This window comes from Lonchura striata, chromosome 16, assembly GCF_046129695.1.
Source record: "Lonchura striata isolate bLonStr1 chromosome 16, bLonStr1.mat, whole genome shotgun sequence".
NCBI lineage: Eukaryota > Metazoa > Chordata > Aves > Passeriformes > Estrildidae > Lonchura > Lonchura striata.
Window position 1 is genome coordinate 10,098,793 of NC_134618.1, and position 25,816 is coordinate 10,124,608.

The 25,816-nt window shown below is 37.5% G+C and overlaps 1 protein-coding gene across 1 annotated transcript in view; it reads left to right on the forward strand.

Moving 5' to 3' along the window:
- Window positions 1–25,816, forward strand: part of VPS35L (VPS35 endosomal protein sorting factor like) — a 44,094-nt gene that overhangs the window by 13,186 nt on the left and 5,092 nt on the right. Inside the window, exons 12-28 of the mRNA XM_021539798.3 lie at window positions 597–690; window positions 1,185–1,262; window positions 1,639–1,761; window positions 2,436–2,482; window positions 3,059–3,170; window positions 3,379–3,495; window positions 3,839–3,892; window positions 4,287–4,367; window positions 5,213–5,275; window positions 6,333–6,418; window positions 7,399–7,479; window positions 9,787–9,850; window positions 11,825–11,923; window positions 12,703–12,780; window positions 13,890–14,004; window positions 23,684–23,823; window positions 25,438–25,603. Coding sequence (XP_021395473.2) covers window positions 597–690; window positions 1,185–1,262; window positions 1,639–1,761; window positions 2,436–2,482; window positions 3,059–3,170; window positions 3,379–3,495; window positions 3,839–3,892; window positions 4,287–4,367; window positions 5,213–5,275; window positions 6,333–6,418; window positions 7,399–7,479; window positions 9,787–9,850; window positions 11,825–11,923; window positions 12,703–12,780; window positions 13,890–14,004; window positions 23,684–23,823; window positions 25,438–25,603 — 1,598 coding nt within the window. The remainder of the gene's footprint in view (window positions 1–596; window positions 691–1,184; window positions 1,263–1,638; window positions 1,762–2,435; window positions 2,483–3,058; window positions 3,171–3,378; window positions 3,496–3,838; window positions 3,893–4,286; window positions 4,368–5,212; window positions 5,276–6,332; window positions 6,419–7,398; window positions 7,480–9,786; window positions 9,851–11,824; window positions 11,924–12,702; window positions 12,781–13,889; window positions 14,005–23,683; window positions 23,824–25,437; window positions 25,604–25,816) is intronic.

Consider the following 25,816-nt stretch of genomic DNA (forward strand, 5'->3'; position numbering starts at 1 on the left):
GAAAACTGAAAGGAAAATATTGATATCATACTGGGAGAGAGTAGGAGAAATAATTTAGGAGCAATGAACCACTATCTGTTGAAAACTTTGGTATAAGTTTAATGTGTTGCCAAGCAGTACCAGCTGCTGAGCAGAAAATGTTCCTTCCCTTGTAATTGTCCTTCTTCAGTTATATTTTGAAATGAGTGTTGGAAGCCAAATTGCTACTATGGTGACAACTTTATTATCCCTAAAAAGCAGTTCTTTTACTGGAGTTAGTGGGCCTCATATCCAGGCACTAGTACAGCTCTGCCTGTTCTAGTTCTGCTTTAAGCATCTCCTTTCCTTGCACTGAGTTACAGCTTTTCCATAGCTCTGCTTAGTTTTGTCTTGCTCTGAATAGCAAATACTGCAATTTGAATATAGGATATGTATTACTGTACGCAGACAATTTTACTTATTTCATAAGTTTTTGTGCTAGTATTCTTCTTCTTTGATAGATATTTCTATAACTCATGCTCAGTTGTTAGGCTACAAGGCAGCTACTGAAGTCATCTGTAAGTGATATAATTCTGTTGTTGACTGCTGAAGCTCATTTTCATTTCTGATAAAAACAGGGGCATTTCGGAATGTCTCCCACGGTTAACATCTATGATTAGAGGAATTGGAGATCCACTGGTTGCAGTCTATGCCAGAGCATACCTTTGCAGGGTAGGTGTCATTTACCTCCTCTGATCTGTACCAAAGATTTACTGCAGCCTGTGCTGCCGCTGCTTCAAGGAACTACTGCTTTTATCTCAAGTAGTCAGCAGCCTGTCTCTTCCATTCAACAAACAAAAAATTATTTCTCTTTGTTTTACAGATGGGGAATCTCTCTTTAAGTGTTTGTAATAAGTAAGAATAATTTTCTGTGCTGCTGTAGGCTGTTGCAGTGCGCTGGAGTAGCTGCTGATTTCCTCAGTGCTTGCAGATACTTGGAGCTGATGTTAGGATTGTGTTTAAGAACACCTGTAACTGCCTCAGGGTTTGTTAGTGGACATGACTATAACAGTAAGCAAGGAAATAATCAGACAAAAGTATGTGATTCAGTGCTGTTTGTTGATTTGATGTGTGTGACTTGGGTGTATTGCTTCAGCAAATGCATCTTTATCTCACTCTGAAGGAGAATTGATAGATGCTGATAAAGTCTTTTTCTTTTAATACAGGTTGGGATGGAAGTGGCACCACAACTCAAAGAAAGCCTGAATAAAAACTTTTTTGACTTTCTCCTAACATTTAAACAAGTAAGCAAATAAGTGGTTTATTTGCAAAATCAGATAAATAACACTCCTTAATCAAACTGCCACATACTTCAAAAGAAATCTTAGAAGTTCTCAATTCTAGATTTAGGGGTGTTCCTGTATCCAGATATAGTATGGGAAATTTTACATACATTCTGGTAAGTGGAAACTGCTCAATTCAGCATGTTTCCAGACTTGAATAACAAATGTTAGGAGCTTAATATTTTTTCCCCCAGCTTGCAAGGAATGCTTCAGAATATCTGTATCCTTGTGCTATCATCTATTTAATTTCCATTCATATACAAACTTTAACCAGTTTATCATATCTTCCATTAAATACCTTTACAAAGCAACATATTTTTGTCTCTTATTTCAACAGATACACGGGGATACAGTTCAGAACCAGCTGGTGGTGCAATGTGTGGAGATCCCTTTGTATTTGACCCTATATTCTCCTGCTATAGACTGGATTTTACAGTGTATTGCCTACCACGCTCCAGATGTAAGTGAATGTGTTAATCCTCAATACTAAAGTTGTGGTGAAGAGTTAATTTTGCCTACTAAACAGCAAACCCTCAGTTTTTACGAGTGTGAAGGCAAGTAAAAGGAGCCTGTGTAGGACTGTCTGATGCTCTCTTCTCTACAGGAAGAATGTTTGCTTCCACAAAGCTCAAATGTGACCACTTCAAGTTCAGAGGCAGCATTCCTGTTTGTTTCATGCTGTTCTTTAGCTAGTTTAATCTTTATTTCCTGAATTCATCCATCTCTTTTGTCCCACAGATATACAAATGATTTGACTAAACTGTAACTTAACATAGTGAACAAGCTGTTTTATTCTCTGTCAGTCTGGCAGAGTTTTCACCTCTCCTGCCAGAGATAACTGACGTGGCTGGCAAATAGTGATTACCTGGAGTAATGGCATTGATGAAGGATTGCAGATTTGACTTCCATAAAATGGTGGTTTTGATTGAAATACCACTATGCCTATTCCAGAAGGTGTGTTTTATGTTTAGCTACACCACTGTTTTCTTGTGCTGTAAATACAGGGTAAAACGGACTATTGGAATGTATTGGAAAGGTAATTAAAACAGCTTTTAGTAGATTTCAGTACAGTAAATAAAGCTGAATATGTTTGCAAAGTCTCTATTCACTAATTTTAATACATAATTGTTCCAGGTTCTGCTTACTGAGATGATGGAGAGATGCAAAAAGTTGGGGAACAAGTAAGTGTTGCAGAGTGTAGAAGACAGGAGTCTGTAATGAGTACCCCTGAGTCCCTGGAATAATGTTCTCTCTCTTTTGGAAACTGGATGCATAGTGCAGCTTTCATTCTCCCAGTAGCTTACTAAATCATAATTATGAAAATCTGTTTTCCAGAGATGAATTCTAAAATATGGTAGATTACTTGTCAAGCTGAAGTTAATTAGTTTAACTTGATTGCTGCATTCTGGCTCCTAAGCCAAAGTTTAGACATCTAATGTGTTCTCCCTTAGCCATGTCTCTGATGCCTGATTTTGTTTCACTTTTCTGGGTTTTCCTCCCCTTCTTTCCCCCTGTCTTCCACTGGCTACAGTCAGGCCATACAGGCATTCAGCAAGGGAAGTTGTAAAGCTGCTGTCAACCTTTGGAAGGTGGTAATACTTAGGGATTTGCTTTTTTTCCTTATTATCTTTCTTTTTTAAAATTTATGATAGATGCTGGACAGCTGTTAGTCTAGGAAGTTCAGATTAATGTAAATGCAGGTAACTAGTAAATTTGAGTGTCTGTTGAGCTGTATTGATCTATGTTGTTGATTGCAGTGCTTTGCTGTTGAATTCAGTCATGTCGGCGTTCAGAGCAGAGTTTATTGCTGCGAGATCAATGGACTTCATTGGCATGATTAAAGAGTGTGATGAGTCTGGATTCCCAAAGGTAACATTTTGTATCTCATTTGTACCAATTCCTTTCCTTTGACAGAGGTCTTTATGCTCTTAGTTGCCTACATAACTTGTGTGTCACTTGAATAAAATTATTCAAGTGGTTTGATCTGAGAATCTTTCTGCACACTACACCTGCCAGACCAGTTTTGGATGGACGTGGATTGTCTGCTTTTAATTTAAAATTTCTCATTAACTTTCAGCATCTCCTCTTTCGCTCCCTGGGATTAAACTTGGCATTGGCTGATCCGCCTGAAAATGATCGCCTTCAAATATTAAATGAAGCCTGGAAGGTTATAACAAAACTGAAGAATCCACAGGTGAGTTACTGTCCATTCTGTTTCACTACTGATTCTGTGTTTAGAGCAAAGTTGTAGCCAGTTGTTCAGGCATGGCATTGTTTGCCTTTTCTAAATACACACAGTTACAAAATAATTAGTGATGGCTGTAATATCTTTGGCTCATCCCTGCTTTTCTTAGCTCTGCTGAAGCATAACTTAATTTTACATAACATTACTACACAAATGCAGCTTTGGGGTTCTAGATTTGTAGGTCTGCATGAATCATACCTCAGTAGTTAATTATTTTAAGTGTGATTTTTACAAGTGTATTTCTCACAGTCTCCTGCAAATATTGGTAGTCATAAGACACATGTATTTCTAGGATTATATCAACTGTGCTGAAGTGTGGGTGGAGTATACCTGCAGACATTTTACGGTAGGTGAAAATTACTTTGTTTCCTTTGAATTTTTCTGATTCAGACTAAGTGGCTGTGTCAGCAGCCTGGTATTAAAGATCGAAAGGCTTTGACTATTCAGTATAAATCTGTAGGAATGAAAAAATATGTTTCCTTTCATGAAAGATGAATGGGGACAAAAGATGCAGCTTTGAAGCTTTACTACCCCACAGCACTGAACAATTCTTATCCTCTTGTTTTAATGGCAGATGGATCAGTTTAAGTAAGGAGCTATGGTTAAAGTTCCTGGCTTAACTAGAGCTCTGTAAAAAGCTGATGCTTTGGCAAATGGAAATAAATTATCCTACTCAGCTGGTGTTTAGTGACTTGATTTATGTGCCAATTTCACTTGTAACCTTGTTTTTTGCTACGCAGAAGCGAGAGGTCAATACAGTTCTGGCTGATGTCATCAAGCACATGACTCCTGATCGAGCATTTGAAGATGCTTACCCACAGGTAAAGAGTTCATTTTGCCAAATCTGTAAAAATCTGGTGTGCATTTTCTTAAATGGAATCAATTCTTAAACATTACTGATAAATTTTATAAAAAAATAATTATTTTTAAACAGTAACTACAAAGTGGGAAGCCTCTTGGAACACTGTAATGCTGTAATTTATTACTCTTTTTTTTCCATGCACATCAATCTTTTAATTCTGAGAAATGCTAAACTTGAATGATTATGTACTTAGAAAGCAGCAATAGTTAACTCCTACATCAGCAGTGGTTTGCTGAATGAAATTAGCAATCATGATAATCTGTTTAAACAGAAGCAAACCATAAAATAGTCTATCTTTACTAGGCATTGTTAAGGCTTCACTGAATTATTGTGTCCAGTTCTTGAGATTGAATGCCAAATGAGATGTGGATTAGTTGAGAAGGTTTTTGTGGTTACTTTGTGGCTAGAAAAAGTGCCTGCAACAGAAGATTTAGCAAACTGGTTTGGGGTGTTTTTTCTTTGTTTATTTGGCTGAGATTTTTAGTGCAGAGAGCTGGAGGACATGGAGACTCTAAAAAAATGTGCCTAACTATGGAAGTGAAGGGCCAATAAAGCCTGGGCAGGCTGGTCAGCCTCTGTTCAGTATGGGTTCTGAAGGGTATGTAGGAAAATGTGTAGGAACAGCATAGCTATAGCTTGTACCACATGAGAAAAGAAATTATGTTGATTAATGCTTGAAGCATCTTTCAAAACAGTCTTCTATGAATAGCTAAAGAAGAATAATCTCTAGTGTGGACAGTCTTAATTTAACTCATATTACAATAATTTCCCCTTTTTTAAACTTTTCCCTTTTCTCTCCTTTAGCTGCAGTCAATTATTCAGAAAGTTATTACCTATATCTATGACTTTGCTCTGCTTTTTTCAGTGGTAAGTGATACTCTCTTTAACAAATTTTTAGGAAGAACTGTTTGGCAGTTTTTCTGTAAGAGCATTTACCTTGACTGGGATATTTAGATTGTTTGCAAGTTCACAGAACGCAAGAACTTTTTTCAAGTAGCTAAGTGCAGAAATATTTTGTGAGCTTTCTGCTGCTTACCACTTAAGTACTTATTATTCCAGTTCCAGTTTTTTATTATTTTTTTCATTAGGCTGTTAAATTCTCCAAAAAGTTTGTTTGTTACCATGGCATAAGTGACAATGAATGGAAGATGAAATACCATTTATTTATGTGTGTGTGTGTGTTAATGTAATTAATGCTGTTTCTGTGTTATGATACATACTTATCATAGCACTTCTCATAGCACTTACACTTGGCATTGAAACAAAGTGGAACTCAGGGAGGACAGAGACTGTATATGAGGTAGAAAAATAGAAACAAAGACAGCAAGTGTGTCTCACAGTACAGGAACCTTTTGAAGAGTGAAACTCAAGACTGATGCTGTGGATTTGGGGTCAAGTCTTGTTCAGAAATTGCTTGGATAATTCTGAAAAGCTTACCCTCACTATATTCTGGAGATGATACAGAAATTAAGTATTTTAGTATGTTAAACAACCTAGACCCTTGTTTTTTGAAGGAAATTTTTTTAACTTGCTCTGGATAGATGTGACATTGTTGATGATGTGTAGACTATTTTAATTGTTTATAATATCTTACCTTTTTTTTTCCCATAGATGTCTGAATTTGTGATGACCCTAAGCTGTTTGAAGCATATGATTGCTTTTAGAAATAAAGTGCAACATTTGAGTCAAACAGTTCTGTATTTTGTGTTCCCTTCTGGATCACTGCAATCAATAAATTGATACATCTTTCAGCCATTAGTCCTTTCCCATTAGTTCCACTTTTTCATCCTTTGAAATTAATTACTGTTTTCAAAACAGATGAAAATAGTTTTACCTAAATATCTGTGCTTATGAAACTTACCCAAAGGAAGTGTGTTGCTTGTAACATACCTAATTTTACTTGTTTATGTATTTGTACTTTCAGGAGAAATTCCTGCCATTTCTGGATATGTTCCAGAAGGAAAGTGTGAGAGTGGAGGTTTGCAAGTGCATTATGGAATCTTTTATTAAGTAAGTGGAGACTGTTGAAGTGAAATGAGCTTTGGAGGCTCTGAGAAACTTACTGAAACGTGTCTAGGGAAGAGGAGTCAATATACTGGCTATTTAATTTAAGGTCTTCCAGGCTATGGGAAAGAAAAAAGAAAATGTGTCAGTTAATCTATTGATGGACTGTCTGACTGTTCACAAAGAAAGTTGAAGTAATTGTATTGATACTGACTTGCTGTGGGTTAACAGAATAGTTGTTCTCTGAGCTAGTTTTTTTTTGTGTTGCCTTAGTTGGTTTATGAAATTTATTTGACATTCCAGTTGCTGTGACAGCACAGAATAGAGTATTGCTACAGCTGAAAATGAAGTTAGAAAATGAAAATACTTTCAACTGTTCTGAAAATCAAGCAGTCCTTTTCAAATAATTAACAAGATTCTTAAAACATTTTTCTCCTTCCATTTCCACCTTCCCTTCAGGTTCACTGCTGAGCCCCTCAAAACCTTCTTTCCCCTAGGGCACACGGGGCCAGCTCTCTTGGCTTTACTGCCAAGATATGAGAGATGCTGTGGCCCCTTAATCATCTTAGTGGAGTTGCACAGCACATGTGCCTCTGTACCTAAACCTGACACTGATCCTTCCTGCCTGTCCCCGAGTAGCTGAGAAATTATAATATATCTTGATAAATGCAGGATTGTTTTATTTTGATGTTCTTTAGATTGCCTCAGTGTATCACATATCCACCTTACTGTGTCCCTTAAGGAGTCAGAGTCTGTGGCTTGGCAATGCAAATGTGTATATTAAGATAATATTTCTTGGCTTGTATTTATTGGAATTCTACCCCTATTAACCATGTGTTCATTGGGTCACAAATGGATTTAAAACTTGTGCCGTGTCATACAGTGCTGGTGACTGAAATGATGCATTAAATGGGTGTTGTTGTAGTCATTGTTTTCCATTTTGACAGAGCAGGATTTTTCATCACTTTTTCTCAAACACTTTCTAGGCACCAGCAGGAGTCGACGAAGGATCCTGTTATCCTCAATGCTCTCCTGCACATCTGCAAGACGATGCATGATTCTGTGAAGTAAGATGTATTTCTGCTGAGAGCTCTCATTCATGCAGAGTTGGGCTGCCTGATGTGCTTTCGTGTTTCTGGGGCTGTTTGTTTCAAGGTGGATTAAGACATGAATCCAATTAGTGCTGAGGGAAGAGCTGTGCAGGGAAGTGGCAGCACGTACCATTTGCTCTTTAATTACTGCTGTATTTTGAATACTGAAGCAGAATTTTAAAAAGGAAGTAGCAGTGGTTTTGTAGTTTTCTAGAAGCAGAGACACTTTACAATCCAAATTTCAAAACACTTTGAGAGTGAAACCAATATAATCTTTGAGTTACAGTGAATAATAAGCTATTTCTGAGATTCAAGTGAATATGTAGCTACTAAAGCACAGATTGCCTTATTCAATTATACTTTTTGTGGATCAGTGTTTTCAGCCATTACAAATGGTGTGAAATCTTTAAAAAGATACCTGGAAGATCTCTAGAAGCTTCAATAGGAGAAGCTAGAACTGAGAAGCTGTTGAACCATCTATATCTTTCTCCTAATTCCTCCTCTTCTGTTTTGCCCTTGACTTTGAGAGCTGGGGTTGTTTGGGCTCCCCTGTGCCCTGTTGCACCCTCACTGTTGTGCAGTGTGGAAAGCAGTGTGCAGTGTGGTTTAGATGTAATTTGCAAAAATCACACTGAAATCTGTGTCTGATTGAAAACAGAGCCAGGATCACAAATGCTGCAAATTCCAGCTCTCAAGAGGACAAACCTTTTTTTCCTTCTGGTTTAGGTTGAATTATAAGGACACGGTCTCTTTTGCCACTCTGAGCCCAGAGCCTCTTAGTATGGCAGATGCTGCAAAGGAACTTAAAAGTTTCTCATCCTTGATAGGCCATGAATGCAAGATTTATTGTCAATAAAGAGGTCAGATTTATCATGTAATTCAAATTTATACCAGCTAGAGTGCTTTATTTTGGATTAGAGTACCTTATTTGGCTGTATATTGCACTAAAAGCCACTTCAGGCTTTAAATAGAACAACATATTGTACCTAAACCAGCTTATTAAAATAAATAAAACAGTTTATAGCAATCCATATTGTGCTTCCTCTGACACTTTGCCAAAACAATTTCATCATTTACTGGGACATTTAAAATCCCTTAAACCAGCAGTTCCTGAGCTAAGATGGTTGTACATCTCTCGGTAAATCATCCTAAATTCCAGATACGTTTAAGTAGCTCCTGCATCTGTTTTTGCATCCTGGTTGAGGAAACTCCCAGCCCATTGTGTGGGGCTGGCTGAGCCCTGTACCAGCTGTTGGAGGACAACAGCCTTTAGACTGGTAGGGGTCTGATTCACAATTGAACTGGAAACCTATTACTGACCTGGAGATCTCATTACCAGCCTTCTGAGCCTTTCAGAGCCCATCACTTGACTCTTTTGATTGGCAATGCACTAATGAGCTAATCATGCTGAGGTTTTCTTTCCTCCCTTACTGAATTTGTATAGTAAAACTATTGTTCTCTTCCCATCTGGTGTCTGAGTTGGAAATTGGTAACTGATACACCAAAGGTCAAAGCTGTAGCCAAGCATATAATACTAAAGGGATTAAATTGTATTAGTTAATTGTAATTTAACATTTTGTTCATCTGTTTTCAGTGAAACAGGTTTGACTGACTGGATTTTTATGTGATGTAAATTTGTTTCAAATCAGATTTTGGATTCTTGATGTAGAATAGGTATCTGTGATAGTTATGAAAAGAAACTCCTTTTTTACATAGCAGTTTAGTTCAGTTCTCACTAAAACATAAAACCAGCACTGTAGCAATGTGAAGTTATTTTTTAAATTCTGAGGCAAAAAGTTAAAACAAAATACCTGAAACAAAAACCAAAAAACCTTAAACAAAACAAACCCCAAACTAAACAATAAACTAATGTTATACAGTGCATAATATTTAAAGGGTATTTCAAAATTTTTATTCCTTAAATAGGAAAACTTTCTTCTAAGAATAGACTTACTGATTTCTTTAGGTTTTTAGACTTAATTCTTACTCAACTTCTCATGTTGCAGCACAAGACTGAAGCCATTTGTTTGCTACAATAAAAAACAGGTGTAGTTTCCTTCTCCACATGCCAAAGTCTGAGTTTTTTAGAGAATCTGAAGACTCAGCAATTTTTACTTTTTAAAAAATCTGTAATTTAGTTTGGTTCATGGCTGACTTGGTGATATTCGTTTAAAAATTTGTTTTATACAGAAAGAATTTATAAAATATTATGTATCATTTGAACCTTTATAGATAAATTGGATAAAAAATATTCTAAAATCTACCAAATAATTTTTTTTCTAGTGCACTAACACTTGAGGATGAGAAAAGAATGTTATCAGCCCTGATAAATGGATTCATAAAAATGGTGAGTGACAATTGTGTGCAAGTGTTGGGTGCACTTTAGAGCTCAGATTTTTGTGAGGTGCCCATGGGGAGCAGGTGCCTGTGGCTGAATCAGAGCCCAGTCTCTGACTTGCTTAAGACCACTGAAAACCACAGGCAGTGCATTTCAGTGAGATAAGTGTGTCTGTGTTCAAAGAAATGTCACACAGTGCTGAAGCTGATTCCGTGCAAGATGAAGTTCTAAGTACACATGTTGTTTATTTAATGGTATTTTCTGCTAGTTCTGTAAATCTCCTGTAAAACAGAGAGGATGTGTTTAAAAGTTAAAACAGCAACTGAAGCATCAGAGAGGTGTCACTGGTTTATGTGGAGGAAGTTCCACTACTTAGCTCTAAATGGAACCAATACCAGCTTTCAAAAATACAAAATAGGTGTAACTTTTTTGTTATTCTATCTCTGTTTATCTTAATTTATAAGATAATTTCTATCTTTAAATTAGTAGTCCCTGGAGAACTCCAGATGTTTTGTCTTGAAATTAGTCTTTAACCCATCCCTCTTACTCTTACTCCAATAAATCTTTTGTTGGTCTCTGTTGGTTTTGAGATGTTGGGGTGTTTTAGGGAGACTTTCTCAAGCTTTTTGTATTTTCTAATGTACTCTCAATGCCTGTTTTTTCTTTCACATTGAGCTGACAGGCTCTGTGTCTACTTGTCCTCTTTGTTCTGTGTTGCAGTTCTATGGATTTACTCTAGATGGTTGTTTTTTCTTCAACTATAATAATTTGCTAATTAATGTTCTGATATAGTCTTGTTTTATTAAGCTTTACATGCAGTATAATATAGTATAATTTCCTTTAGCAGGATTTCTTGCATTGAACAAAATTTGATGTGTCTTGATAGTCCTGGTTTGGGGGGAAGAAAATCCCATAGCAGCAAAATGACTTTTTATGCATTTAAACCAGCACACATTAAGATGTGGAGAGAAAAGCAATTGTTACAGTCAGTCTTTTTTGTGGAAAAATTTATATTTTTGAGTATGTTTTCTTGAGACTAGGGCTCAAGAATCAGCAGTTGTACAAATAGAGGAAAATCAAAGACAGTTGTCTGTAATGTGAGAAGCAATCCTTTGTTTTCTGGTGCAGTTTCTTTGATCTTTCACTGTATGGATTAAATGTAAATTTTATTCTAATTTTGTAAAAAACTCTTCTGCGTGTGACTCGAGAAATGATAAATAATGCAACCTTTACTTCTATTAGAAAAAAAAATTCTAATATAATACATAAACTGCCTGGAGACTGTTCCTCATGCTCTGCTTTTAATTGACAGCTGAGACACTCCAGCTGACAGCACTTGGGTTTTTTTAAATCTACAGGGTTGGAAGAGGGTTGTTCTCACACAAAGGTTGTTTTTTGACTTCTTTCCTGCCAGAATGCAAGGTTACAGGCTTTTGCCATACTATATAAACAGGTATTAATTAAGTAAACTTGAGGAAAACCTGCTTTTCATAGTGGTTTATCTAATCAGGTAAAATGCTATTTTCTGTTGAAGGCCCTTTATCAACTAGAAATTAGAGGAATCTGAACAGAGATTCACAGATCTATTTCTATTATTCTGGTTTTTTTTGTCTTTCTAAGTATGATCAAAACCAAGTCTTCATCTCTCCCATAAAGAATGAAAACACTTGAAAACACTTCATAAACAGGAATTAATTCTTTTTGAAAAATACTTAACCTGTAAAATAGACCATCATATGGAGTATAGACAAAAAATCCCCCAAAATACCAAAACAGTAAAACCTTAAAATTTCCCTGAAACTGAAGTATTTCAGACAGTTAAAAGAACAGAGATCCTCTGACTGCTATTTGTTGCTACTGGGTTTTCTCCTTGGCAATATATGGGGATTTTGACATTTGAATATCTGTGGCTTATCTCCATGCAGTTTTACATCTATTTAAGGCACACAGTGGTGAAGTCTAGGGGCCTTTCTTCTCTTCCAGGTTTCATTTGGCCGTGACTTTGAGCAGCAGCTCAGTTTCTATGTTGAAGCCAGGTCAATGTTTTGCAATCTGGAGCCTGTTCTAGTCCAGCTGATTCATGTAAGCCACAGTTTGTCTACATTTCCTTAACAAATAGGGATATATTTCCATTTCTCCATTCCTTGCTCAAATTATTGGTCTATTGCACAATAACCTTGAAGTATTTTAATCAGGTGTTTATAAAGTGAACGTTGATCTCATCTCTGGTTTTATTCCCTGAAACACTCTGAAGTTTTACTTGACAGGAATGCATGGTATCATTGCAACAAAGAAAACTGGTTAGTTTGCAAGAGATTTCATGTATAATAAAATAAATGGCACTTTTGTGCATTCAGAATTTGGGTTGCCTCTTCTGTAATCCTCCATCTAGGAAAGGTTAGACTGTGTCTGGCTGCAGATCCAGGCAGAGTCCTGATGTGCTTGGGAAGGTTAATCTCTTCTCTGTATTGAGTCACAGGTGTGCATTAGCTACATCTGATTCCTTTGCAAGACTGTATCTTCCCTTAAATTCTTCTGTTATCTTGGTTTATGGTTTTTAAGCTGTGTTAGCTAGAAATTGTGATTGTTATGCTAGCAAGGAGGTGACAGCACTGGGGAAGGAAATTATAAGCTAAAGACTTGAATAAAGTCTACTTTCACAAATTGAGTCATATTTGCTTTAAGGAACAGTCACTAAAATTCTCCCAGTAAAATGTAAATAGTACAGTGGGGACACATTGTATCAGGGCTTCTTGGACACTGGCTATTCTCTAAATGCATGCAGTAAAACATGCAGGGTGTTATTTGTCACTGAGGCTGTGCATTTTTCTTAATGGTTTGCTTTTGTTTTGTTTGTGTAGTCTGTGAACCAACTAGCAATGGAAACCAGAAGGGTGATGAAAGGAAATCATTCCAGAAAGACTGCTGCATTTGTCAGGGTAAGTCTGGCTAATAAACTCTGAGCCTGCTTTTTTTGCAGATAATACTGTCTGCTGCCACCTAAGTTTATAGTTTTTGTAAAACCAGTATGTTAGTATTTTTAACACTGTTTGTAGTCCCATTTTCTCCTGCTAAGAGCAGTCTTTCCTCTCTAAGACCAAATGTTGCTGTTTAAGGAAAAAAAGACCCAAACCATCTAATAGCAGTTTTGTGTTGAAAAAGAGCAGCAAGATTGACTCCCTCTCCAAAGGAAGGTTCACCAGAGAGGTGTTTGTGTGAATTCTGGAAAGCTCAGCTTTTCAAATTATATTTGAAATAAAATACCAAATTTCTATGTAACTCGGTCACAGAGAGAGTGGGAGATGGGGTATAAAATATATTCAAACTTCTGTCTCATAATATCAGTGCTGATATGCTGAAATCAGGATTTGAATTTCAAATAAGGTTCTCCTTTCAGCTCTAGTGCCTCTGAGTCTGTATAGAGATGGTCAAATGTGCTTTGAACTGTGCACAGACCATCACTGGCTATCCAGGTTGCTTGTGTTCCCTTCTTCTAAGCTGAAATGTGGCAGCCAAGGTGTGTCCATGTGCAAGTGGGCAGCTGTTTGTGTGTGCAGGGCACCCCAGCTCCTGGCACCTGTGTGTGTCCTGGGCAGGGGCTGGCACTGGGCAGCCTCTCCCTGCCCGGGGCCTCCTTGCTCTGGCCAGGCTTTGGGCTGTGCCCACAGGTCTGCAGCTGCAGCACCTGGGCTGCATCTGCTTCCTCCCTGTAACTCAGGGCACCTCCTCTGACCACTCTGCCAGATTTAGCTTTTGCTTAGCTGCAAGGTGGATACCTGAGGAGAGAGGAACTCTTTGAGCTACAGTAATAGAGAATCAGTTTTGAGCTTATCTAGCAATAGTAACAATTTAAAAAATATATAATTACTGAAATTCTCATTAGAAATTTAAAATTGCTGATTTTGGGCTTCACTTAATATTTGCTTTGTATTAAAAATATTTTCCAAAACTGACTTACAGATTTTGATTCCTAATTGTGTGTTAAATCAGTAAAGATTGTTATAACTCTGAGATAGGAATTTATTCAATTTTTTAAAATTTACTTTAGGCTTGTGTTGCCTTCTGCTTCATAACAATTCCATCTCTGAGCAGTATCTTCACACGTCTTAATCTGTATCTACACTCTGGACAAGTTGCTCTGGCAAATCAGTGCCTTTCACAAGGTAAGGCATGAATTTGTCTACTTGAAGGTTCTCTTATTTCAGAAATCTAACTGAATAATAACTTGGTTGATATCCTAAGTCATATGTATATTTATGATGCAATTAAAATACAGTTCTGTTTCAAACTAGTGAAGCAAAACCTTGTCATGTTAAAGCAGCTCCTCAATGTGATCTCAGCAGCCAGGAAAGCTGACTGTAGTTGACACAGCCCTGGCCATGAGGTAGGTTTTCTCCTGCATAATTATGCAAACACTCTAATCACAAATAGTATGCTTATTATAACTGAAAAAAGAAATAAAGCCATCTGTGTAGGGGTTCACAGCCTGACGAAATTCACCAATGAGCTGGAAAAGAATTCCAGGTTAGGTCAGTGACAGCAGAAACTTGCAACGTAGGCACACCTGCATGATAAATTCTTAGCCAGGAAAATGTGTCACTATATCAGAGTGAAACAATGGTGTAATATCAGATCATATGAAGACTGAAAAATATATTTTCTTTTTTGGATCTGAATTATTGTTTGAAATGTGCTGGAACACATTTTCAGCCATGCAGTTAGTTCAGTGTTAAGTAATAGTAGATTCTGACAAAAAGTGATTTGAAGAGAAGAGTGGGAGCTATTCTGGCATCAGAGTGAGCATTAGGTTTGTATCACCATTTAGTATGATCTTGTTCATGTTACAAATGGAAGTCAGATATCAATTCCAAGTCTGCATGTACTTTTATCTACTTGCAGTATTCTTCTTTTCCATTTTGAAATGATGTCATTCTACTTTGTTTTGCAATTTTAATCCTGACTTTAAATGTCTGCTCTCCAATAGTAAATGCTTTTCATTTACATGTTCCTGTTTCTAGTGGAGCTGTGAGAGTAGTAAATTGGGTTACTTTGCAACATCTTTTGTTGTGGCTATTAATTCTCTGTGCTTCTTCATGAGAGCTTGTTTTCCAAGCTCTGCGTTTACCAGCAAGTTCCAGCTGCACAAACAAGCTCACTTAGGATGCTGATTAAGACTTTTTATTGCAGGATGGCTATTGCATTTCTTTGTTTTGAATCTAATGTTGCCCATACAGCAAAGCAGAGGGATTTAGAGTAAAGCTGACTGTTGTGTCCAAGTTTGTTGTGCAAATAAAAGATCTGCAAAGTCTGTTGTTGTGCAAATAGCATTGTGCAGTTTCTTTCAGAGTTTACATAAAATGAGCTCACCTTTTCTCTGTATGGTCTTTTATTTAATTGATCAGCTTACCTTATCCTGTATGTCAATTTTTATTATTGTTGCTGTGTTGCAGAGCTTCTCTTATTGGAAGCAAATCCAAAGCAGTTTTTCTGTAATATTTGGTCTTCGAGAATTATTCTCTGGCCATGTTGGGACCCACTCTGTGATTTAATATCTTTCAACTTATAAACTGCTTTTCAACTATTTTTGTGAGCCAATTCTTCTCTGGGTGAGACTCCTGGGCCCCAACAATTGTCCCGATTTTTCGCTGTGAGAGTTTACAAATCTGCACAGCTCTTGTTTGACACATGAATACAGTGTACTCACAAAACAATTTACAGGATCCTCATCCTGAAATATTTTAAGGCTGCAGATATATGCAAAGTATTATGAAGTCAGTCTCTAAAGTGTGGTTCATTAACCATATTCTCCTGAATTTTGGACCCACAAGTTAGAGAGAGGACCATTTGGTCCATCTCTGCTTTCGTTAAAATGAAGCAAGAGCAAAACTGATGTTCAGTAACTCACTGCATTTACCAAGGTTTTTTAGTTATTCACTTTTTTGCTCCCCTAGCAAAGCTATTTTGGGTATAAGTTGTACTTAGAGACATGTCACTTGCATGAGTAATTTAGCATGTGTTAAACAGGCACTGTCTTGGGACATTTTTTGTGAACTGTCTTTCCATGTGTTGATGCACTGAAGTCATATAATGTGCCCTTGAAAGTTACTTTTCACACAGTTTAATCTGTATCTCAACTGAATGAGTAAGAAGTAAGAAGTACTGATTAATTCATAATAGCAAATTTCACTCCAGTCAGTTAACTGGTGCCAATTAGACACTGATCTGCTAAAACCAATGCAGCATGAAGTGAAGATTTAAGAGTGTGCCATTAATGGTAGCATTAGGCCAGGAAGGGAAACTGTGCCTTGTCTGTAACCTTTATTTCATGCTGATTTGAATTAGTTTAATTGGTTTAAAATTGTGAAGAGAAATAAAGCTGAAAGGTAATGTACCTGATCTGATAGCTCAGTCAGCAGTGGTGCATGCATGAGTTTTGTGCATGCACTTCCTCTTTGAAGATTCCAGCTGGTGTTTGTAGCAAGGTGAAGTCTTGGATTTTTCTCAATTTTAAGTTTCTGTGGGGAGTCCAGCTGTTTCAGTGAGTTGACTTTTCACTTAAACACGTAATAAAATTGAGTTCCACAACTTCTGTTGGCAATAGGAAGATTTCTCTAAATTGCCAAAGTATCTATCTTGAAAAAAGAAGGATGTGCAGGTCATAACAATAAATGGATTTGTGAGTCTGAAGATTGCATTCTAAACTATCAGCAATTGGAGAGCCACAGCTAATCTGCTTAGGAAAGTTTGGGTTTTGCCTCATTCCCCATTTCAAGGGGCAGAATTAGTAACCATCAGTCCTTGTGTCTCGCTGCTCCCATTTCCTCTGTCCCAGCCTTACTTGCTTGGATTTGCCACACTTTAAATCAAATGCAAGTGTTTGAACTCATCCAAATACTTCAGTATTAGAAAATTGTACTTTCTTCATGGACTAGATTTTCTTTAAGACAATGACGTTGGTCAGAACTGTGAATTTATAGGTTCATGAAACTTCAGTACTAATACACTGATGGATGTCTGTCTGGGAATGTTCAGAATGTATTAAAAATGACTGTTGCCTCTTTCTTGGCCAGATCCCAAGACCTGCTTTAAATGAAATTAATCTGTAATTATGTTTAAAATGTTTTAGGTGAATTTGCCCTGGATGCATAATTTGTACCTCTGGAGAACCTGTTAAATGAGGATGCTAGATTTTACAGAGATGAGTTTTTCATTTTTCTTAACTGAGCCACTGAGCACTGCATGCTGCCAACAGAGAATAATAAATTCTCATTGGTCATGCTTTCTGTCATGGGGGTGCTTGGACTAAATTGAGATTAAATGCATGCTCCATTGTGTCACTCTTTTGGGCTTCTGAGATACAGGTATGGTTTTCATTGCACACATTTTTTCCCTGTGGAAATGCTACTTTTGTCTGTCAAAAAGAAAGAGACAGCATGAGTTTTTAATGTTTGGTCACAGCATTCAGCAGGTGGTAGAGATGACATAACTTTGTGGTAATGTGTGTGAAGCAGCATTTTTGTTTTAAAGACTGTGAAATCTTTGCCTCACTTGAAAAATAACATGCTGAGTGAATAAGGTAATTAATCTGATTCTGTCTGACTGATTTCACTGCCATATTGTCAAACATTAAACTTTATAAAAATGGAGAGCCTCCTCCCTCAGATCAACTGCTGCAGACCTTTTTCTTAAGAAAATGCAGATTTTAATTCTGAAGCATACAGTGCTTAATGCACTTCTAGATATTTGTTTTGTTTTCCAGATGTGGCTAAAACACAGTTACACCTAGTAGATTGGAAAATAATTTCATTTCTATTGCAGAAAATGTTACTTTTCCATGTGTATTCTCTAAATGCTTTAGTCACACTCTGGAAAAAGTATGGTGTGGAATATTTAATAAGTAATTTTAAATCATAATCTAATCATGGTTTAGAGTATTTTCTAAGTACCATTAGAGAACAGTTTTTAGTATTTCTGTTTAATCTGAAATCTTTATAGATCTGAAGAATATAAATTAGAGAATTTGAGATGATGAATTTAGGGAAATAGGAACATGAGGAGATTTTCCTAATTACAGATACTAGGACTTCTTGGCTCATGTTTCTCTGGTGAGAATGGTGACTCTGTTATCTTTTTAAATACTGCTTTCCTTGAAGGCAGTGAAAGAGCTTTGGGAAAAGCAGGATGTCATACTGTTTTCCTTACTAGCATTGCTAAGTGTTGCTTCATTTGGACAGAACTGTGACCTCTTCTGTTACCTGGGACTTCCACAGCTGGAGACTTTTCCCATTCCATGAGCTTATTTTTGTTCCTCTCTTTATCCCAGCCAATCCCTTTTCTGTATGATGTGAGAGAGGGGACATCTCTTGTCTCTGTAAGCTTTTCAGACTGGTACTTTATAGCAATTTGTCAGTTCTTCAAGTCTCTCTAGCCCATGACCTGTTTTTGAAAGTGTTCTGTAGCATCTACTAGGGAAACAATAATGTAGAATGATGCTGCTTGGCTTTCAGGTGCAGGTGATTTAATACATTCTTCAACAAAGCTTGTGTATGGACCAGACCGTGGTATTTAATAAAATAGATGGACCAGTCCTTGGGAATTTAATATTTTTAATCAGTTTTTACTTTTGGTCTTTGTAATTTCATGTCATAGTGAATTCCACAGTGACTTGCTGCTTGGAAGTCTAATGTTTAGGAATTAATTTATGTTAAATGTTAGGTGAGTGGCTCAGAGCATGCAGCTGATCTGCTGGAGCAGAATTCACTCATTCCTGATTCATTTTCTTCTTGCTGTCTATGAGATAATGTAGTCTGTAAGTTCCCAAAGAAGTTGTCAGTATTCCTTTTTTAATAAGGAAACAGTTCCAAGCCCTAGCACCTTTTTTATCTTTTTGTGCTTTTGGAAATGGGAAGATTGTGACTAGATTAGGTTATTCCAGGTATAAATGCCCAACAGCAATCTGAATGATACAATGACTCCTCAGTTTTCCTTTACTCTCCTAGTGATTCTTACAATTGCCTTGCCTTTTCAACAGCTGTTTAGGATGTAGTTTTCAGGAAACATCTATACTGACTCCAAAACCTTCCATGAGTGTAAATAGCCTATTTAGAGCTTCTCTTTCTATACTTATAGCAAGGGCTGTTTCTTTCCCCACATGCCATACTAATATTAGAGTTCATCTGCTGCTTTATTGCTCAGAATCATGAGGTCCATCTGTGATGCTTTGTAGTCACGTTCCAGACCAGCCTGCAAACATTGTCACCTCCCAGCTCATCCTCAGGACATGTCTCTGCCAAACCTTAAGGAATGCAGTAGTTATTTTGCTCCACTCTGAAAACTTTTTCTTCTCTCTCCTTCCCCCATCCACCCCATCCTTTCTTAGGTTACATACCCTCATGAGGACCTTTTTCCTTACCTTCTTTCAGCTTAGTTGTTTGAAGAGTCATTTATATAAGGATAAATATTAAAAGTTTCTTTTAATGTAAGTATTTATAAACGGAATTACTTTTAAACACAATCTCACTGATTCTTTGGAAAACTTGAGAGAGGAATGATTTGGAAGACTTCTGAGAAATGATGTCTCTCTGCAAAAAACATACAGATTTTCCAGCCTTACATCATATTTTTTGTATGTCTGCTCATTTGATTTTTTTTTTTTTTGCCTCATAATAACAGTAGAAACAATAATATTTAACTGCACTGTTTATTATTTCAAAATTTTCAGTGGAGCTTTCTTTAGAGACTGCTGCTGATGTGGTACCTCATAGTAGAATTTAGAGGCAGGCTGTAATTTGTGGTTGGTTTTTTTCTGGGTTGGAGGGGAGGCAGTGGGATGGGGTGTGATTACACCTTAAGAATAGAATGTTTTGTGTCCAGTGTCCTTGCTGATACTGTCTGATGGCCCTATATGAATCTTCCACTTATGTCTCTGTAGGCCTTTGTCTCCAAGTACTAATGCCTTGTAACAATCTTTAATCAAGCTATGCCTAAAACTGGCTCTGCCAAGTTTCATCCACATAACTACCTAATTCATAGTATGAATTAACATAGTACATTCCAGCTCACCAAGCAGCAGTGCATTCATTTTCTAATTTCAAGTTTTTTCCTTCAAAGAATTCTTGGTTGTTTCTGGATTGGAAGTGATGTGTAGAGATCTTTAAGATGGAGAACAATTAGCAGGAGTTCAAGGGAAAACTACATTTCAAGAATGTGGCAAAACTCTCACAGTGACCTCATCAATGTGAGAAGAAGAAGAAGATTCAACTGTTTACAATGCTTGGTTGTCAAAACAATAATGGATTAATTTATTTAACAGAAAAAATAGAGTAACAAAACCCCCACTCTTGCTTCTCAATAATTTTTTGCACTACAGTATAAGCTTCATTAAATTTCCAACATCTGTTGGATGTGGAAGTAAAATCTTCAGAGTATTAAATTAGGTTTGACAGTGTAAGACAGGGAAGTGGTGTGGAATGCAGAAGATGTGCATGGTTTTGTCCTTTGGGTGGACTTAGCCTGCTGTAATTGTAGCTGTGACTAAAAATACTTTGGGTAGGTATGTTAAACTCGCTCCCTTTTGCTCTTTGAAGGTGGCCTTAAGGAGTTTAATTGTTTTCCCATGTGACTTTGTTCCTACTTATTTTTGCCTGCCTGAAGACTTGAATTTGTGCACTTTAATTAGCTATCAGAGATACAGAAAATACAATGCAAGCTGAATTTTTATATCTAGAGGGATTGATTTGTAGAAATATATGGAGGTACATAGAGTTGTGTGTAGGTACAATTAAACATGTACATGTGTCATACTGAATATTGTCAATAGCAGAACATTCAGCACCAATTTCACTTGTTTTTTCTTCTGTAGAAGGCTAATTCTGGAAGTGCTGACTTGGATATCCAAGACTGTTAGTTTTTGTAGCCTGAAGGTCAGCATGTATGCTTGGGGAAAGATTTATAGGATTATGGTCAACCAGAATGAAGGAGCTGCTGTGAAAGGATGAATGTAGTGAAGCATGAAGTATGTTACGTTCAGAGCACTGCACCAGATATTGGCAGCAGTTGGGGAAACTCCATCATGGTGATCTGCTGTAATGCACAGCCTGCTCTCCCCTTATCCAGTTTAACACTGGCTCACTTAAGAAGCAGTGTTGTACTTCAGGCAGATAAGAAAACATCATCCTTCAGCAGAAGAAGCCTTTTTTATCTTATTTTTGTTTTTTTAATCAAGAATCAAGATTGTTGTGGTTTTTAGTGCTTTTTAAGTAGTTCCTTATATCTTTTGGAAGCCATGAAAAGTGATGTATGGTTTTGTTTTAAAACATCTCTACAGTAATAGTTTTAAAAAATGACTTCTAAAGATACAGAGAAACCATCATTGCATAACCTCATAATTAATGTAGTTCAGAATTAAACACTGATGCTCATTTCATACTTGAAAAAGCAGCATGTCTGTGACAACCTTTTTAGTGAGGCTTTTCTCCAAACTCACAGTATGTAATGCATACTCTAACTCCTCTCTGCCAGGATGGTAATGCTTAGAGGACAGGTCATTTTCTGCAATCTGTAATAAAAAAAATAAAAACCTTTGCATTGATATGCTTTTTTTTTTTTCTTCTTATGAAGCACATATATCTTGGATAAATGTGCTTTTAGTGTTCCAGCGTAAAACCATTCCATGGTTAGCACAGATTGGCAGGACTTACTACAAAATGAACACATTCTCCTTTGCCAGTTCTGGATGTAGCAAAGTGAAGTACAACTGTTTTGTGCTGTGTTGCTTTTTTGGCTTGCCTCGCTGCATTGAGTGGGGGAAGCAGAGGGGAGAAAGGCAAGGAACAAGGATTAGAAGTGTGGGGCAGGAGCCCCAGTGTGCCATTGTGCTGGGGCTTGCAGGGGGACCCTGTGGCCACGGGGAGACAGCCCAGGAGCAGAGCTGTGGCTGCAGGCTCAGGGAGGGCACGGATGGGAGCCCAGGGAGCTGCTGGCACCACGGGCAGGTCCGTGGGCAGCTGGGCACTGCTCTCAGCAGCCCGAGGAACCTGGCAGCTGCTGGCTCTGGAGCTCTCATTCACAGACCCAGCGGGAGGCAAGGAGAGTAAATTGAATCAAATGTCAGGTTTTCAAATAGAAGAGATTTTGGGTTTGCGCTATGGCAGAAGTTTAGAGGATAATGTGAAGGATTGTGATTGCTGGGAGAGCAGGCAAATTAGGCTGAGGTATTTTGCAGCTCTTTTTCACTGTGGATGCTGATTGCTGCACAGGTCATTCTCGTCCTGTTATGAAATAACTTAGAAGGCAAGAGCATTCCCTGCACAGACATGGGTACTTTAGTATGCAGACTATTCTCTAAGGCACATTTTTTCATTTGTCTGGTCACATGTTTTTATTGTATGGTGATGTGGGACATGCACTTTCATTTTTTTTCTGCTGAGACAACTGTGGAAGTGACAGCGATTCATTTACTAGTGCTAGAATGAACATCTGCTGCTGCCTTCCTTCCTCAAATAAAGCAGAGAAAGATTGCTTACCTTCCTTTGGGTTGGCTGTCTAAACTTATAAGTTGTTTGAAATTAACATTCTTTCACCTCAAAACAAATGTGCAGAATAGAAGGAAGGACAGTGTTTGATGGAAGGGGTCTGTGTTCTAAGCACTAAAAAGTCCTTGAGCACTTGTGCTGAAAAAACAAGAGTGAGAAGAACTACAGTTTTTCCAAAGCACATGTTTCTCTGGTATTCCTCATAAGCTTAAATTAGATATCAGTTGGTACTATATTTAGCAAATTTGCTTGGAGTCTCAAATGAATTTTTCCAGAGCAAGCTGTGCTCCTGGAAATGCCCATGCCTGCCTGTCAGTGGTATCTCCAGCCCAGCCATGTAACACCTCTTGGCTTTCACCAAGAATTCTCCTTTTGCTTTTGATAAAAGCTGATTACATGGCCTGGGTCTCTGTTCCTGTAAAATAAAGATACAATATTAATTCTGAAGGATTGTTTGAAGTATATGGCTCAACAACTTGAGTGGGATGTGGATACTTGGATATTCTGAAATGTTGCCAAGAAAGTGCAAAACAGTGTTGCTGTCAGAATTGTTTTTGTGAACCCAGCATATATAGGAGGACTTCTAGTGTAAGAGGGAAAATACTGTTACTTATTATTTGTGAATATTAAAAAATTTAGGAATAGATGTTCTAGTGTTTGGAATTTATGTTTTTGTAAGATTAGAGACATAGTAAAGAGTTATGAAAAACCTCTTAATAGCTATTTTGCCAAGGCTGTAATGGTGGATGGTTTCTCTTACTCCTATATTGTGATTCTTGGAAAATACTCTTTTATCTAGGTAACCAGCAATACCCCAGGTTCTGGTACTATATTAATATTTTACTTTTAGGGATTATGAATAATTAGAAATATGAAGTTGTTGGTACTTCCATAGAACTTAACAGCCTTTTGTGTATGAATTGGTGAACAAAATAACATGAACCTTTTCCATTCCCCTAGCATAAGAATTTTCTTTGATAAGTCAATTTTGAATCCTGTGCTAATTTCTTAATATATATGCAATACATATGAAATGATGGTGTCTCCATGTTATGCAAAGGAGAAGAGTTATACTTTCAGAAGTTTTGAGTGATGTGGGAACTTCTTTTGGAGAAACAGCTTCATTCAAATTAACAGATTTCTCAAGAATCAGACCACTGCTGAGTCTTGGGTTTCTTTGCAGTTCAGCACATTCATTTTCTGTAATTTCTTCGAATTCTGAAAGAAATTCAAAACAATCATTGGGTTACAGGCATGGCTGTCATCACAGCTGGAGTGATATGACAACAACTCTACTTTTATTTTGTAGCTGATGCTTTTTTCAAAGCTGCAGTGAGCCTTGTTCCTGAAGTGCCAAAAATGATAAGTGTAGATGGAAAGATGCGACCCTCCGATGCCTTCCTCCTGGAATTCCTGTGTAATTTCTTTTCCACATTATTAGTTGTTCCGGTAAGTTGAGTGTGTATGAGTAGCACACAGGTTAGTATAGACTATTTTGACTTTCTTGTTTAAAAATTTAGAGTAGACTGGGCTTCTGGAGTGGGAAATGCAGGGATTAGTTTTCTGTGAAAAGATGAACTCTTGTGCTCACTGACTGCAAAATCACTCACCCCAATGCAAAATGGGGAGGCAGAAGAACTGTGTGAAGGTGGAGGTACAGCCCTGCCACTCTCAGGAACACCTCACTAGAAGTGGATTTGGGGCAGAGTGAAATCTCACCATTATTTAACTGTGTAGACATCATTTACTGGTTAATTAGCTGAGTATTCAAAAATCTGTAATACATGGGGGGGGAAATATAGAGCTCTAGTTCCTACTAGTTTCAGTTACTTTGGTATAGGTTGCCTAATCATTGGAGTGGAAACAATAATTAGAAGATGTGTTTTGGCGTAACCTTCCTCTTCTGATGAATATTTCACAAAGTACTACCATTCTACATCCTTCCAGTTTTTAACTGTCAAGTTTAGAGAGAGATGTAATTTTTCTCTCCAGTATTTTTAGTTATACCTAAAAGATGAGGGGGAACTGTAAATTACCTGTATATTCATTTGTTCTTGGAGAGAGTGGGTTTTTCCTGCTCACTGAAACCTCCCTTATGGTTTTCTCCTTCCTTTTTCCTTTGCCTGTTTGGTGAAGCAGCACACAGTGTGGTGCTGTCCAAATCCCTGCTGTCAGAGCTGTGCATTCCCCTGCTGCAGTGGCAGTTCAGAAAGGTGGAGAGGCTGTGCTGTGCTGTTGCAAGGGGAGGGGAAGCTGCCCCTGGGCTGTCATTGCTTCCATGAGTGCAGGAGTCAGGCTCTGAGGGAAGGCTGTGGGGTGACTGGCATCATCAGCAGGTGATTGAAGAAGGGAGTGACACAACCTCTCAGATTCAGTAAGGAAAAATAACTAGATGAGATGCCAGCATTCAGAAATTAGCTTCCCTAACTTTGTTCCCTATTTACAGAAGATCAAAAGGAAGTGTCCCCAGTGGACTGGGATTTGTCCTGTGTGTCTTGGTGCCACTGCTCCAGCTGCCAGCTGGAATTAGCCCAGTGCAGTATAAAGCTGCTTGTAAAAACTCCCAGCTTATGAAAAGCAGAGTCTTTCTTTTCATTTCATGTGAAAAGATTGTTTATTGTCTATAACTGACTTCCCACTGTAGGAGTTCTTCTGAATCTCCTAATTACATGAGTAATACACTACAGCTTACTGATACGATTTTAATAATGAAATCTACCAGCGTTTAATTTTAGAGGCTTAGCTGTTAAGAAGCTGACAATTAATTTTGTACTGCTCCCCCATGACTACAAAACAAAACATTTCAAAGTTTGTCTTTGGAGGCTGACTGGATCATGTTCTAATTATGGGTTAAATGGGCATTTTAGATGGAAACTGGAAAAAATTTTAAAGGTTTTGCAGGAAACACACTTAAGAAAAGTAGCTGTCAGATTTAATTATATTGTAATTCTGCTTTTATAGAGCTCAAACTGTGACTCTACACCACCGAATGACTGCAAATAATCCTGTTTTTGTTCTGGGGTTGTGGTGTTGGTTTTGACCTATCTTTTTTCTTCTCTGTAGGACCATCCAGAACAAGGAGTGTTGTTTCTTGTGCGAGGATTACTGAATGTGATCCAGGATTATACCTGGGAGGATAACAGTGATGACAAAGTCAGGATTTATACCAACGTTTTGCATCTGCTGTCTGCAATGACTCAAGAAGCATTTATCTACCACGTAGATAAAGGTAATACCTAAGGGGGGCTCTGGCTCCTTGCATTCCACCAGGACATTTGTAGTATTGTCTAATCACCACAGCCAGTTAATGAAGACCAGTGGTAATGAGTCTCACAGAATGGATTATTTTTCTATCCAGTTCCAGGTATTGTAACTTAGAATAATCCCAGGAGTTGGCTCCTGAACAGCTGCAGTCTATTTTTTAAAGTGAATCTGTGCAGAG